The 15801-nt window shown below is 40.0% G+C and overlaps 1 protein-coding gene across 2 annotated transcripts in view; it reads left to right on the top strand.

Moving 5' to 3' along the window:
* The window catches only part of PRKCI (protein kinase C iota), a 29797-nt gene that overhangs the window by 3959 nt on the left and 10037 nt on the right, over positions 1-15801 (top strand). The window contains exons 2-9 of one of the 2 annotated variants that reach the window (XM_064164914.1): positions 3584-3705; positions 8707-8796; positions 10107-10157; positions 11713-11798; positions 13131-13271; positions 13427-13481; positions 14184-14242; positions 14635-14811. In XM_064164914.1, coding sequence (XP_064020984.1) covers positions 3584-3705; positions 8707-8796; positions 10107-10157; positions 11713-11798; positions 13131-13271; positions 13427-13481; positions 14184-14242; positions 14635-14811 — 781 coding nt within the window. Of the gene's footprint in view, positions 1-3583; positions 3706-8706; positions 8797-10106; positions 10158-11712; positions 11799-13130; positions 13272-13426; positions 13482-14183; positions 14243-14634; positions 14812-15801 lie in introns of those variants that run through there. The other variant, XM_064164915.1, reaches the window with a different exon arrangement.

Below are 15801 nucleotides of genomic sequence, written 5' to 3'. Positions count from 1 at the left end.
TGATCTGTAAAAGGAAAGGCAGAAGAAAAGCTGTTTGGTCTCGGGAAGGGTGGGGAAGATGGTGATGAGGTTTATGGTCTTCTAGAGACATTTAAAATCTGTTCTCTAGTGCTTGTTTTTAGATTTATCATTTGCATATTCTCAGCCTTTCTATGGTATGTCTGCCACTGATTCTTACATTGGCAGGCTATTGATTCAGGGAGGCCTGTAATTAGTATGAATAAAATAATCTTTTATTAATATTTATGGAAGCTATAAATGACAACACTTTACCTGAAACTTATTCAGGACAAGTGCTGTCTTGTGTATTTGCATATTTTCTACTCACAGTCCTTGATTAAGACTTATTATAGTATTATTAAAACAAATTCTGAAAACCTTCATGCTTCCATGGTAAGAGGTAATTGGCACATCCCCATGTGGTGGTGCAGAGAGTGTGCTTGAATCAGATTTTCTTCTCGTTCCTTCTGTCTATTATGATGAGATAAATGAGAATACGTTTTTAATATCTTCGTAACAGACACAGTTTATTAAAAGCAGTGCTTAAGTTTATCTTCATCAGAAGGAAAGGGCTGTTGTCAAGGGTTTTTCTTTGTGAAAGAGAGCATTTTGTATTTTTTTTTTCATGTAAGCCATCAGGTTATGGTCCACATTTAACTTCTTGTGTAACTCTTTTGTTGTTTAATTAACTTGCTCTACTATGCTTTGTTTAAAATGCCAAATATCTTCTCAGAAGAGTTTAACTTTGTCTTACCTAGAGTGAATACAGCTTTTTCCTAATGAAAGCATCATCAATGTGGTCTTTGGTGTGGGAAACACCAAATAATGTAACAGTGTGATAATAAAACCACTGACAGTGGTTACACTGTTTGATAACAGACAGTGAGAGCTAGCTCAGTAGAAGATGAGAGTGTAGAGCTAAAATGGCAAAATAAAGCTCGTAGGAAGACCTGTAACCTTTCTTTCTTTTACGTGGAGATGACTTCAGATGTGGAGGAAAAAGAGGGTGCTATGTGTTGCTTGTGGAACCCTGTTCATACATACTTAGATTTTATTTTGGTTTTATACTGCTATTAGCTGGGATTATTTTGAAGATCAGTCAGTATTTGTTATAACAGAGATGGCAAGATTTTCCAAATGTATTTAATAATAAAGACATGTGCTGTTAGAGCTCTTAGAGTAGTAATCTACAGAATCGGCTTACATTCTAAATTGATTAAACTCTCCTTTTATTTGAAGGGCAACTATTTTGTTACTTGAAAGTATTAACAAGTAGGAAGAGATTTTTTTCAGTTGATACCAGGTTTTAGTTTATAGGTATGGAAAGATTTTTGGGCTGTTCAGTACATCTGAACATTATTATTCTTTTGTTTAACTGTAGTACAGGTAAACTGATTTTAAGTGGACTTGAATTGTGGGATTTAAAAACCTGCTGAACAAAATTTTCAGATTTTCTGTTTGTTTGGTTTTTTTTTTCCTCATTTTTTGCTGAAGCATCAATGATTGTAGTCTCTTGAGTTTGTGATCTGTCCCCTAATGCTTTCTGCTACACACTGTCACACTGTCACCACTTTTAACATACCTGCTCCCACTACTTGGTCAGTCACAAAATAAACTGCGGTAATTTAAATACTTCTGACTTTTCAGGGCCCTCAGAACTTTTTGTTTAGGGATACAATCAAACATGACCTGCACTAAAGTGTGACTAAGTGAAGTGATGCTAAACTTTAGCACAAAATCAGTGAAGCTGCTAAGTAAGCAGTGGCATATTTCCTTTCCTGAAAAACAGGAAATACAGGTTAAGATTTTGCTTCTTAACACAGCCTTGTGGGTTTCTCCTTGAGTGATACTTGCGTGTCTGTAGCAGTAATGCACTCTGAAATCTGCCTCTGTCTGTAGAGACAAACACCGAAGTTTGGTTCACAGTTTGTGCATTTTGAGAGAGGCTGCAAAGGGAGAGAAAGCAGTTTGCCTTGTGGGGTGGGTACAGCCAGGTGCTTCAAACAAAGCCTCATTTGTCCCAGAGTACTTGTACTGTCTCTAAATTTGCTGAAGTCTTTCCCCTACCTAAACAGATCGCACTCATAACGCCAGAAGCAGGCTAGCTATTCTTCAGGAGTGCTTGGAAATTGCTGGTTTATTTTATTTGCACTAGTGAACTTAAGGGAGCCTCAGGCAAGGATGTTTATCAGGTATGTTCCCTACTGTTCCAGAAAGTGGTTCAGGTTGAGTGATCTCAATATGTTAAGTCACTTTCTTGATACCACTCTACCCACACACAAGATTATACAGATGTATACTGTTCAGTTTGGTAGGAATTTTGATCAGATATAAACTTTGTTGCTTCATTTTAGTTTTTCATCCCACCAAATAGCAGTGGCAGGTGGCACCCACTGAAACAAATCCCGGCTAGCTGAGACTTTTCTGGGAAGATTAAGCCCAATGTTTGTGATATGGGACTATATGATATGTTTGAAGACTAGTGTTATAAATAGCTCTCTTTTTTTCTTCTCCACCTTCCTCTGAACTGTATCTCTGAAATCCTTTGTTTAAAGGACTGCAAATGAGTCACCTCTTCTCTAAGGTCCAGCAAATACCAAGACAATGGGTCAGCATTTTATGTTAACTTATTTGTAGCATAAAGTTAACAAAATCTTCATCTTAATTATAACAGAAATACCCATTCTACATAACAGTAAGATAAGTAAGATAGCAAATTTTAATTCTACATAACCAAAATGTTTTAAGAAGGTATCAGTCTTCTCTAATCTGATTTTGACTGTGTTTATGTTACAAAACAATGATAAATACTACACGAGTTTCCTAGTGAATATAGGGAGATGTTCTAAATACTGCAAGTGCCTTTAAAAAATTATTCCTGATGCCTCTCTACAGTGACAGAGGAGGACAGAGAGACATATACTTAAAATTAAGTACTAACAACAAAGTAGCTATTAAAGTGCAGTCAAAACCACCAATACAAATGTCCTTCCAAAATTTTGCACCATTTCATTCTTTGGTCACCACTGGTATAATATATCTCATTTCCCTGTGTACTTAATACATACTGCAAGTCACTTCATAGTTATTTGGACATTTAAATTTTAGTTTTTCTTAAGGAAATACCTGGAGGGTTAAATGTCAAGTAGTAGGTAATAAGAATCATCATAGAATCACAGAATTGTCTGGGTTGGAAGGGACCTCCAAAGATCATGTAGTCCAACCCCCTCCGCAGTAGATAGGGACATCCTTAACTAGATCAGGTTGCCCAGAGCCCTGTTGAGCCTCATCTTGAATATCTCCAGGGATGGGGCCCAAATCACCTTGCTGGACAACCTGTTCCTGTGTTCCACCTACTTCATGGTAAAAAACTTGTTCCTAACATCCAAAACATGTTCCCATCATCCAAAATCACTTGGAGCCTGACTTTGCTCTAAGAAGGGAGCTTGCTAATAAGTTACTAATGTTACTGTAATAATTCTTAAGGGGCTGCAGCAGAGGTGGGGTTTGTGTTAGTGGTATATTGATGATGATCAAATGCTACATATTGCAGAATACTCTATTTTTTTTTTCTCTTGATCAGGGACATCATGATAACATATTTTGAACCTTCCATCTCGTTTGAGGGACTGTGCAATGAAGTTCGAGACATGTGCTCCTTTGACAACGAACAGCTCTTCACCATGAAATGGATTGATGAAGAAGGTAAACTGATGCTTAGTTTTTAGTTTTACCACAAATATTTGATCAATATGCTCCTCAGCTGTCTTAATTTTCCTTTCCCTTTCATCTGTTCCCCTCTGCCTTCATAAGATAAGCTCATAAAACATACTTCGTAAGTATGTTTTTAGAAATACGTAATCTGACTCTAAAAATAACGATTGTCTGATGCCTTCGGAAGTGTATCTTAATGGAAAGGTTGTTTTAAACAGCTTTGTGTTGAAAACTGTTTGGTTTTCAAAAAAAATAAACCTCAGTGATTAACAAAATATTAATTCAATGTTAGCATTTATTAGGAAGGGAAAGTATTTCCTTATGCTGCTGAAGAAATGTTTGGTTCCCCTTAAGTCTTAAATTTGTGAGTTAAGCTAACTTTAAATGACACAAATGACAGTATTTATGTGCCATATCAATACTGTTTTAGAGATATATGTATAACTAAGCTCATGATATTTAAAGTAATTGTATCAGCTGTCATTTCAGAAACTTAAAATCTACCAATACATAACTTCTAAAATATTAGTTGTCCAAGTAGCTTTTCATCAACATGTAGTTGATGAACCTCAACCTCAGCTGAGAACTCTTGTCACCTTTATCACTTATGTTATCCCTGTTGAAGTTTAACCTTGGATTAAGAAAAATAATAAGGAAAAGTTCAGGGTATGTTCTCCCTTTTGCTTAAAAGATTGTCCTGGACACAGGTTCAGTCCAGTTGTCAGCTGTAAATACACCTTAGTAATTGCTTGAAAAGGTCATTTGTAACTCTTACTTTGTCTGTGGACTTGGTGTATTCTACACATAGGTTTTGATCTACACCAAAGAGATGTCTGCATTATGAAATAGCTGCTGAGTTGTTTGTGCATGCCAAGTACTTGATGGAATACATAGAAGGGCATAATGTGCAGTGATTTGCTGGCAGTGATTAGTATTTGTATGCAGTAATTAAAATAAATGCTGCTTATAGAACTGTTTTCTCCCCTTCTCACAGCTTTCCCCATTCAAAACTGGGCGAGTGCCAGTCTATTCACAGCTCAAAGCTACATGTGGACCAAACTTGATTTATTTTGGAAGTGCTGTATGGGCAGGTGTGTTGAGAGTTATGTGGTCTTGAGAATCTAAGCAGATTTTCCCTCTTCTCTCTTTTTTCCCCCCCTTTTCCCTTCATCATTCTCAAGTAATCTGCACCAGGCAGATGCAGTAAAATGAAAAAGTTTATGACCAAAATTCAGTGATAATTGGCACTGTACTTCACAACCAGCTTCCTGTTGTTTTTACCTTGAGGAGGATCACAGACTCCTCCCTGAAGAGGTAGAGTCAGCCCTACTGAGAAGTGCAGATCTTTTTAATGAAAGATTTGTGCAGCTTCAATGGTTTACCTGAAGGAACAATTCTGCCTCCATTTCTGCTCTTTAAAATAAGGAATGCTGCAGTTTGCCTACATTTTCTTCATCTATTCACATAGGATTCGAGTTTCCCACACAGTGTGTCTTGGCTTTAATCAATGACTTCCAGTTTCATGCCAGCAGAGAAAACGTTAGCCTGGTGATGAGGAGTGTGTCTAAAAGAAAAAAAAATTCCGTCTTTGTTGTGAGTAATTCTTGCATCTACAGTGCATGGCTTCTTGCCAAGACCTCTGCTTCCTTTTTTTCCTCTTTCTAATACTCTTTAGTGTTTTCAGCTATTGTTCTTTCTAGACACTCAAGCTTCCTTGAAAAGCTCCTGTATCATGCCCTCTTCAGTAAAACTCTTGAGTAATGTGAAGGAATGTGGAGTGGCACTTGCTACACTGCTACCCATGCTTCTTGTGGAATAAGGCAAGATATGGTGCCTAGACCATTTCTCCACTACTTCCTGACTAAACTGCTTGATCAGATGTGTGACTAGACTGGGTTTACCTAGTCACTAAGGTTTTTATTTGTCATATGTTATATGTCTTCATAGCCTTTGCAAGTACAGAGCATCACATATCACTGCTCCTAGTTCATAGAGTTAATGGCATACCAACACAGACCTTGTTGAGTTGCTTCAGAGATGCAACTGGAAGACAGAATCAAATGGATTCTATTTTATCTGCATGTGATCAGTTCATCTTACCCCTGTCTCCTGAAATGTTTTGCATGATGGACATTAGCCTTGTGTTTGTGTTCAGTCTGTTGTTTCTTGCTATGTAATTTAAAAGTCAATATTTTCCCATGACACTTAACCCAGCTGACTTTGGCTGTGAAATTCAGCCTGCGATGAACTTGCTGAACGACTGTGTCTGTAATCTTCCGTTCCTAGTTTGAAGCATGGTTTAAGTTCTCCAGAGCCTCCTGTTCTTCTGCCAAAAGGAAACACAAAACTGTTTGCACAGGTGTCAGAAACTGGTTTGTTGATTCTCATAGTTAGTCTGAATAAATCCAGTTGTTCCTTCTCCTCCCTCTGTGCCAAATGCTGGTGTAATTATCTGTTCCATCTCAGATGGTCAATTAATGGTACAGTTGTTTTATTTAAAAGGGGAAAAACCCAACCACAAAGTAACTAACCCATACTATTTTTTTTCCTCCTCCTGCCTTTGTGTCCATCCTGTGAAGGATTTTACTTCAAATAGTTCTGTGATTGTGAAAGTAGAAGCTACAAATCAGAAAAAAATACGTGTTCTCACTTAAGTTATGTGTGGTTTTGGTTTTCTTTTTTTGTTTTTTAAACACCGCTCCCCCCCAGTATCTTGATTGAGGTTTGAGGAAAGACTAGAGGTCTGACCACTTTGGAACCTCTTGGTTAAAGTCTTAGCAGTGTTAACAGGGTGGCAAAGCTGGTGAGGGGCCTGGAACACAAGCCCTATGAGGAGAGGCTGAGGGAGCTGCGGTTGTTTAGCCTAGAGGAGTCTCAGGGCAGACCTCATTGCTATCTACAACTACCTGAAGGGAGACTGTAGCCAGGTGGGGTTGGTCTCTTCTGCCAGGCAACCAGCAACAGAACAAGGGGACACAGTCCCAGGTTGTGCCAGGGAGGTCTAGGCTGGATGTTAGGAGGAAGTTGTTGGCAGAGAGTGATTTGCATTGGAATGGGCTGCCCAGGGAGGTGGTGAAGTCGTCGTCCCTGGAGGTGCTCAAGAAGAGCACAAAAAGGGTCGGATGGAGGAACCTGGGAACTACAGACCCGTCAGCCTGACCTCAGTGCCAGGGAAACTGATGGAGCAGGTTCTCTTGGGGCCAATAACTGCGCACCTGAGGGATGGCAAAGATCTCAGGTCCAGCCAGCATGGGTTTAGGAAGGGCAGATCCTGCCTTTCTAACCTGATCTCCTTCTATGATCAGGTGACCCGCTTGGTGGATGTGGGGAGGCCTGTGGATGTGGTCTATCTGGACTTCAGCAAGGCCTTCGACACTGTCCCCCACAGCAAACTGCTGGCTAAGCTGTCAGCCCGTGGCTTGGATGGTAACACTCTGTGCTGGGTTAGGAACTGGCTGGAGGGCCGGACCCAGAGAGTGGTGGTGAATGGTGCCACATCCAGCTGGTGGCTGTCACTAGTGGTGTCCCTCAGGGATCTGTGCTGGGCCCCATCCTCTTTAACATCTTCATAGATGATCTGGATGAGGGCATCGAGTCAGTCATCAGCAAGTTTGCAGATGACACTAAGCTGGGGGCAGATGTGACTGAGTTGGAAGGCAGAAGGGCTCTGCAGCGGGACCTTGACCGCCTGGACAGATGGGCAGAGGCCAATGGGATGGCTTCAATAGCTCCAAGTGCAGGGTGCTGCACTTTGGCCACAACAACCCCATGCAGAGATACAGGCTGGGGTCGGAGTGGCTGCAGAGCAGCCAGACAGAGAGGGATCTGGGGGTACTGATTGATACCCGCCTGAACATGAGCCAGCAGTGTGCCCAGGTGGCCAAGAGAGCCAGTGGCATCCTGGCCTGCATCAGGAATGGTGTGGTCAGCAGGAGCAGGGAGGTCATTCTGCCCCTGTACTCTGCACTGGTCAGACCACACCTCGAGTACTGCGTTCAGTTCTGGGCCCCCCAGTTTAGGAAGGACACTGAGATGCTTGAGCGTGTCCAGAGAAGGGCGACGAGGCTGGTGAGAGGCCTCGAGCACAAGCCCTACGAGGTGAGGCTGAGGGAGCTGGGGTTGTTTAGCCTGGAGAAGAGGAGGCTCAGGGGTGACCTTATTACTGCCTACAACTACCTGAGGGGTGGTTGTGGCCAGGAGGAGGTTGCTCTCTTCTCTCAGGTGGCCAGCACCAGAACAAGAGGACACAGCCTCAGGCTGCACCAGGGGAAATTTCGGCTCGAGGTGAGGAGAAAATTCTTCACTGAGAGAGTCATTGGGCACTGGAATGGGCTGCCTGGGGAGGTGGTGGAGTCGTCATCCCTGGGGCAGTTCAAGGCAAGGTTGGATGTGGCACTTGGTGCCATGGTCTAGCCTTGGGCACTGTGGTAAAGGGTTGGACTTGATGATCTGTGAGGTCTCTTCCAACCGTGGTGATACTGTGATACTGTGAAGAGAGTGGCTGAGGCACTTAGTGCCATGGTCTAGTTGTTTGGATAGGGCTGGGTGCTAGGTTGGACTGGATGATCTTAGAGGTCTCTTCCAACGTGGTTGATCCTATAAAGAAACTGTGAAAATAAATCAGCTTGGTTTTTATTAAGTCTATGAAATAAAATAGAATCCTAGAAGGATTTGAGGTACAGAAGGTAAGTTGCACCTCCTGTACTGAAATGATGTGTAACCATGCTTGTGGCAGTCTAAACCAGTGGTGTTTTGTGATTATAATCTGCTTGCCTTTTGAGAGTATGTAATATCTTTATTTTCCCTGAAAGCACTCAGCATGATTTGTATTTTCAGATGCACCCTTTGAACAGCATTAAAAATTAATCCTACCACATTTGAGAATATTGTTCTGGATTGCTACAATAATTATCTTACAAGTGACTGTGATGGAACTTGTGAATGGCACAGAACTAACTGGAGATTTTGTATTGTTCTCTTATCTTTGTACAGGTGATCCATGTACAGTTTCTTCTCAGCTGGAGTTAGAAGAGGCCTTTAGGTTGTATGAATTAAACAAGGATTCAGAGCTTCTAATTCATGGTACAGTGACATTTACCACATGACTTCTGGATGGAATAAGTGGAATTTTCACCTTGGATTATCAGTGTCCTTTGCAGTTGTGGCATTCTGTCAAGAGGATGCTGAAGTCCTGCATTGCACTTTGCCAATATTCTTTATTAAATTAAGAAGGACAAAAGGAATTGGCTGTTAGGTTACTAATGAAAGACAGCCCCTGTGTCTTTCATTCATTTCAAGTGCTGCCTGCCTGCAGGCTGGAAGAGAGCTTTAAATTGAAGTTCAACTGTTAACCCAACATTTGTCAGGTCAAAACATATAGTATAGTATCCTACCCCTTTGAGTGCTTTAGAGCACTTAAAGGCTAGGATACTGTACTACCTATATATATAGTACATACATAGTGTGTGTGTATATATATGCTGTACTGTTTTAAAATTAAGTACTTTAGACCAGTTTTGAACCTAATAATATTGTAGACTTGTTTGATGTGTAGCAGTTCAGTATTTTTTCAGGGTTACATACTTGGGTTTTTTTTTGTAGTTTGCACATTACATTTTTGTTACTGATTGCAAGTTGTTACAAGAGACAGTTTGCAGTTTAACAGATTACAGTGGTCCCCTGATTTTCTACTACAAAGGGTGCTGATAGATGTGCTACACTACAGTGTCTCAACATGGTCCTTCTCTAAAAGGATGCAAAATATCTAGTTCACCATCAGCTCATTTAGGAGGAAAAGAGCTTTTCAGCTTCCACTATTTGGAATTCTTTGAGGGAAGAAGAATGCATTCTTTTCCTGTATACATTTCAGTGTTTCTAGATGTATGACTTCACTGTGATTTTTGGTCTGCCCTTTCTGCATTTATTTTTATACTGGATAAGCTTCTGCATAAACCAGGACTATCTCCCCCAGTTACACTTCTCTCTGACAGTTACTGAAGATAAATAAACTGAAAAATATGGCTAATGTAGACATGACCATATGGAACTGTTAGAACACTGCAGTATAATAAATTTATAGTCCATATTTCAAAAAACCAACTATGATGATTGCTCACATGAGAAACCAGAATAATCACTTTTTTTCTAGCTGATTCCTTTAGCAATAGCTTGATTTATTTAGCTTTTTGCTTTTTTTAATCTCATGTATATCACTGTTATGCCCAGCAAAAGTGATTTGTGGCAGTTTCAAAGAGCTCACCTTGCACAAGGTTTTGTTAAATGCAGTCTGTGCTGTGTTACTAAAGGGTTGAATGCCTTTCAGAAGTGTTGTGTTTAACCCAAAGACTTAGTTTCTGTCCAAAACGAATCCCAAGTTAATATCTTTCTTACAGTGTTCCCGTGTGTACCAGAACGGCCTGGCATGCCTTGTCCAGGAGAAGACAGTAAGTAGGCATTTTAGTTAAGTACAAAAAATCAGCAATTCAAATTTCCTGGTTTAGAAGATTTTGGTATTCTGTGGTTTGGCATCCTACATGTAGGAATGTTAATAATGCACATCTCTACAAACTACTTAAAAGGAATAGAAAGTCTAGCTGAACTTAAATGTTGTTTGTCACTTCTGAATCATTGTTAATGAGCATTTCACATTCTTGTTAACTATTCATGTCACTCTGCTTTCCTTGCTTTTGCTTCTTCTATTGTGACAGTTTTTTATCCTATTTCTGTCTTTTTGGTAGTTGCCAGATAGCTGGCTGAGCAATGTGAACAAAGGCTTGTAACCTGTGGTAACCAATGGTAATGGCTTGTTGTCTCACCACTTAGAAATCTCTGTTTAATTAATTGTAAACTGTTTTTGTGTACTATCAGGAGTATTCTCTGAAGACCCCCAAGTTGTATTAGCTAATGTACTGGGCATTAAAGAGGTCATTTTCCCTCTCTCTTGAAGTTTGATGAGAGCATGTGTATGTTATGCACACACACACATCTGTCAGCCTGATATCCATCTCTCTGACACATGTAAACATGCCAGCTTAAAAGTTAACTTTCACAGTATGGGTGATGCTGCTTTCCTGGAAAAAAGGGGTTGTGATCTGAATCAGAAATAGATTTGCAGCTCAGTGTGCTTTTGTATATTCTAGTTTTCAATCTGGGGTCCTCACATGACCCTGGTAATAAAATAAACAAAACCAAACCAGTGGGAGCTGTGGATCTGCAAGCAGCCTTATAAATTAGGGTACATGCTCCTTAAATTCACCTTCTTTCCTCCTTCCCCACAGATCCTCTCCAAGCGTAAAAGCAGGTGCATAATTTGCACATGAGGGTTTGTGGTGTTTGCGAAGTTCTTCTCTTGACTCACTTTTCCTATTAACTCTGGAAAAGCAGGAGTTAGAATCATAGAATGTCAGGGGCTGGAAAAGGACCTCAAAAGATCATCTGGTCCAGCCCCACTGCAAGGGCAGGATCACCTCTAGCAGATCACACTGGAACACATCCAGACGATTCTTGAATTTCTCCAGAGAGGGAGACTCCACAACCTCCCTGGGCAGCCTGGTCCAGTGCACTGTCACCCTCCCAGTGAAAAAATTCCCCCTCAGGTTAACATGGAACGTCCTATGCCTCAACTTCCACCCATTGCTTCTTGTCTTGTCACTGGGCATCACCGAGAAGAGGCTGGCTCCATCCTCCTGACACTCACCCTGTATTTGTTTAGAAACATGCATGAGGTCACCCCTTAGTCTCCTCTCCAGGCTAAAAAGCCCCAGCTCCCCCAGTCTCTCCTCGTAAGGAAGACGTTCAACTTCCTTAGCAATTTTTGTGGCTCAGGATGTTCTGCTTCAAATTTTCTCCAAAACAAAAAAAGATCATTAAAACACGACTCTGCATTCCTGTAAAGTGCAGGAGTGAAAACTGTACTCTGCAAGTCAAGTGCACAGCGAGAAGATGTTGTAGTTGTGTGTTTGTATTTGTATGGATATAATCCTATGTTTTTCCTCTTAGAATCCATTTATCGCCGAGGCGCCCGCCGGTGGCGAAAGCTCTATTGTGCAAATGGTCACACATTCCAAGCCAAACGATTTAACAGGGTGAGACACTTGTTGGGCACTTACAAGCACGGTACAGGGCTGTCTTGCTTGTGTCATTACGATGTTACTGCCTTGAAAAATGAGAAGGTAGTTTTATCCTCAGTTTTGTTGTTGGTCTATAATATGTAGACTCCTGGTAACTGCAGTTTGAGGAAACTTAATCATTACTGAATTATCAGGAACTTAGAAAAAAGAAATAAAACCTCCAGAAATATTTCTTTAAATATTAAAAAATAACTTGGTTGCAATTCACTTTGTGAAACCATGTTATCAGTTATACAAATGCTCCCTGTGCTCCCTTTTACAGTCTTCCCAGAGGGCAAATTTGAACACTGGCATTAGATTACTGAGAGCTGAAAGTCCCTTTTGATTTCTTTAAGTTCTGGGAATAAAAAGCTCTGAACTTGCTTATGATACCCAGAGTTTATTTTTCAGTTTGGTGGGGTTTTTTGTCTTTTAAAACTGTTTCTCCAAACAGCCTTCTTGTGATAGGATGTAATTAACTGAAAATAACAAACCATTTGTCATACTTTTAAGAAGCGATGGTCAGATACAATCAGCCAAGGACTGAGAAGGCTACCTGCTGTGTTTAGAAAAAGTTACAGCACAAAACAACCCCAAAATACTGGAAAAAGCCACATTCCTTGACAGCTTCAGTAATCTTCCCTTCTTTTCTAAGCTTAGTGTGCTTAATGCTTGAGAATATCTCCACTAAACTTCATCTTGAGCATCTTTCATATCTAACCTCAGCTCCTTCCCCTCCTTCCTCCCACTTATTTTACCTCTTCCTTGTCAAATACTGCCATGACACTTAAGACAGCCTATTTTCATGGATCTCTTGAGTTGTTTTGTGAATGTCCTTTAGTGAGTGGTGATCTTCCCATTTCTTTTTATTTGGTGGTTTATGTGATGATGCTTTTGCTCTCCTGCCTTCCTCTGTAAATGTAAGGACTCATCTACACAGACAGATGATGACATAGGTAGCAACTTAGCTTAGTCACGGCAGGCTGATGATTAAGCTGCAGCACTTTTGAGCTGCAGTGGGCTTCTGCCTCTCTGTGTGCAGAAGAGTGTATTTGTGCCTGCACCTTTCTGTGTAGAGGTGTGCCTTCTGTACAACACTATTCAGCTGTAATTTTTGAGCTCCTGCGTATTATATCTGCCTGTTTGTTCTTAAAGTTTTCAGACAGATAGACTCTTGGTATAGTGGCAAGTTCAGTAGGGATCTCCATCACTTCCTATCCTATGTCTTTTGTTGATGGACAATGTGGCTGGATAGTTTTTATTGGTTAGTTTTGCTCTTTAATTGGTTTTGTTGATTTCTCATTCTAGAGAGCTCATTGTGCCATCTGCAGTGACCGAATATGGGGCCTGGGTCGCCAAGGATATAAATGCATCAATTGCAAACTCCTTGTTCACAAGAAATGTCATAAACTTGTCACTATTGAATGTGGCCGTCACACACTGCAGCCAGTAAGTAAAACTTAGTGCATTAGAGCAGTAACTGAGAATAATCAAGTTTGTAAGTATCTAGATCATTCTCCTCAGGGATCATTTATTTCATTTATTGTCTCTAATGTGTCTCCTTCTTGGACAGTCTATCACAAAATCCCTTTACATATTTGCAGGAACCAATAATGCCTATGGATCCATCATCAGTGCATCCAGATAATGTAGAATCAGGTAAAATAATTTTTTCCTTGTTTTTAATTACTGTAAGTTGCTGAAAGAGGAACTTGGAGTTTCAAAATGAAACAGAATAACTTAAAGACCCTTCTTTTTTCATAGAACAAGAAAAATAAGAGAGCTTTTAATGCCAAGGGGGATATAAACATTACAATTCCTCCATATTTTACTAAGTTTATCTTATTTAAGAAACTTGGCTAAAAATGAAGATTTGAGGCAATCAGTTACATTTTTCCATCAAGTAAGCAGTATGCTTCAAATGCCTTGGTCAAAGCAAACCTGTAACAGAATTGGAAGGGTTTGTCCTGGGTTGGGAACCAAACAGATTCATTCCTGTAGCAATGAGTGACAGTCCTGACATTTGAATCGGATATAGACATTGTTCAGTTTGAAAGCCAAACCAACCACTATTCTGCTCTAGATTCTCTGTATGTGGAATCAAGATTAATCTGAAAAGATCTCCAACCATAATTACAGTTTTATATTAGCCATAACTGATACTAATCAGTGGTATCATAGAACAGTGGTTCTGTTCTGATGGTTTAGAAAGGAAAAACAACAAACACAATAGTTTTGAATACTTTCAGTGGTTGCATTTAAATTGCATATCTATGATTGTGCTCTTGTGTGTGGAAATTGTAAGGGAAAATGAAATGCTGTCGTTTCTCATTGGTCTAACCATTCTTTTTGCACCTCTAGTGATTCCATACAATCCTTCAAGTCATGAGAGCTTGGACCATGTTGGTGAAGAAAAAGAGGTGAAGTAACTTGACCATACTAACTGTATTCAGAGATCTTAAAGCCAGTGTCTCTCTGTTTCAAAATTTTAGTAACTTGTTCCAACATGAAAACATTTGTGCTGCTCACTCAGGTGTGTGCATGTATAACTGGCAGGCTGTTTTATTTTGAACCTTGAGTTGGGAAGTGCTTTGACTTAAAACTGGAGGAGTTTGGAACACTTTATTTGCTTCTCATCTGCCAAGACTCCTCCTTTCCCCTCACATTCCTTTCCAGGACAGCGCAGTTTTAAGAATAACAAGTGTTAATTGAGTCTGTTGTTTGTCTTAATTTTGCCATTTAAAATGCTAACTTCTGCAGCTGTTACAATTGGCAAGCCTGCTTACTAATTCCATATTCTCTTTATCAAAAGGCAATGAGCATTAGGGACAGTGGCAAAGCTTCCTCCAGTCTGGGTCTTCAGGATTTCGACTTACTCCGAGTTATAGGCAGAGGCAGTTACGCAAAGGTGCTGCTTGTCCGACTGAAGAAAACTGAGCGCATTTATGCAATGAAAGTGGTGAAGAAAGAGCTCGTCAATGATGATGAGGTAGGCAAGGTTTTTATTGACAAATCAGAATCTGCCACAAGCTAGGGACCAGGCTTCTGGGTCTGCAACTCTAAAAGATTACACGTGCAGTTTCTTATAGCTATACTATAGAGGGTTCAGGAGACAGATAAACCAATTTTGAGATCTCCACTGACAGACTGGTAGCTCACAGCTACCCTCCTGTGTCAGTGGTTTCTGTCATGAGCCTCATTTGTCTCTGTTATCAGTGTCTGCTCTTGCGTTCATCACTGCAGCAGTGCTTCTACAGAGTTCAAGTGACTGAGTCTGGATTGCTTTATTATTTTAGAGCAGTATCAATGTATCTCCTATTATGTTGGCTTACTGGGTTGGAAAATAAATGGGTGGTGTCAGATTTTTGTATGTTAAAAGTTTGATTTCATTTTTTGGTTTGGTTGGGTTTTGAGGTGGGTTTTTTTTTGTCACAAAAGAGGACTCAACATGTTATTTTAATTGCCCTTTAAATCAGACTACCATTTTAACAATTGTCTGTAGCTCATGCAGTGATTAGTGGAAACATGTCAGAAACTGCGGTATTAAACTGCAAAACTTCTCTTGTTGCTGAAGATTTCCATTTGCAGTGGTTTGGAAATCACCCCCCAAATTAAAATTTACCAGTCCAGGTCAGATGGCTTGGAAGTGAGGTCAAGCTATATTTTATAGCAAAGCTAAATTTACAAGCATATATACACAGTATATTTACATGTATTTATTTAGGCTATTCTGAAAAGAATCAACTGAATGTGATTTGCTGTCCAAGAACTTTTACATTTATTTCTCAATCTACCATTGATTTCTTCTGTATTTCTAATGCTACTTTATATTTGTTTGCACCAGTTTATTTTTATAGAAGACTGTGTTTTTTCATCCCCAAGTGTAGTTACACAATGAGACCCAAAGAACAGGGCACTCAAATTGTGGAAAAAAAATCACCTTCACGTTGGAGAACTATGTATTTGCTTTCTTGCAAGT

This window comes from Pogoniulus pusillus, chromosome 26 (assembly GCF_015220805.1).
Source record: "Pogoniulus pusillus isolate bPogPus1 chromosome 26, bPogPus1.pri, whole genome shotgun sequence".
NCBI classification, from domain to species: domain Eukaryota; kingdom Metazoa; phylum Chordata; class Aves; order Piciformes; family Lybiidae; genus Pogoniulus; species Pogoniulus pusillus.
The sequence above is the reverse complement of the archived record's forward strand: the minus strand, read 5'-3'. Positions and strand labels throughout refer to the sequence as shown.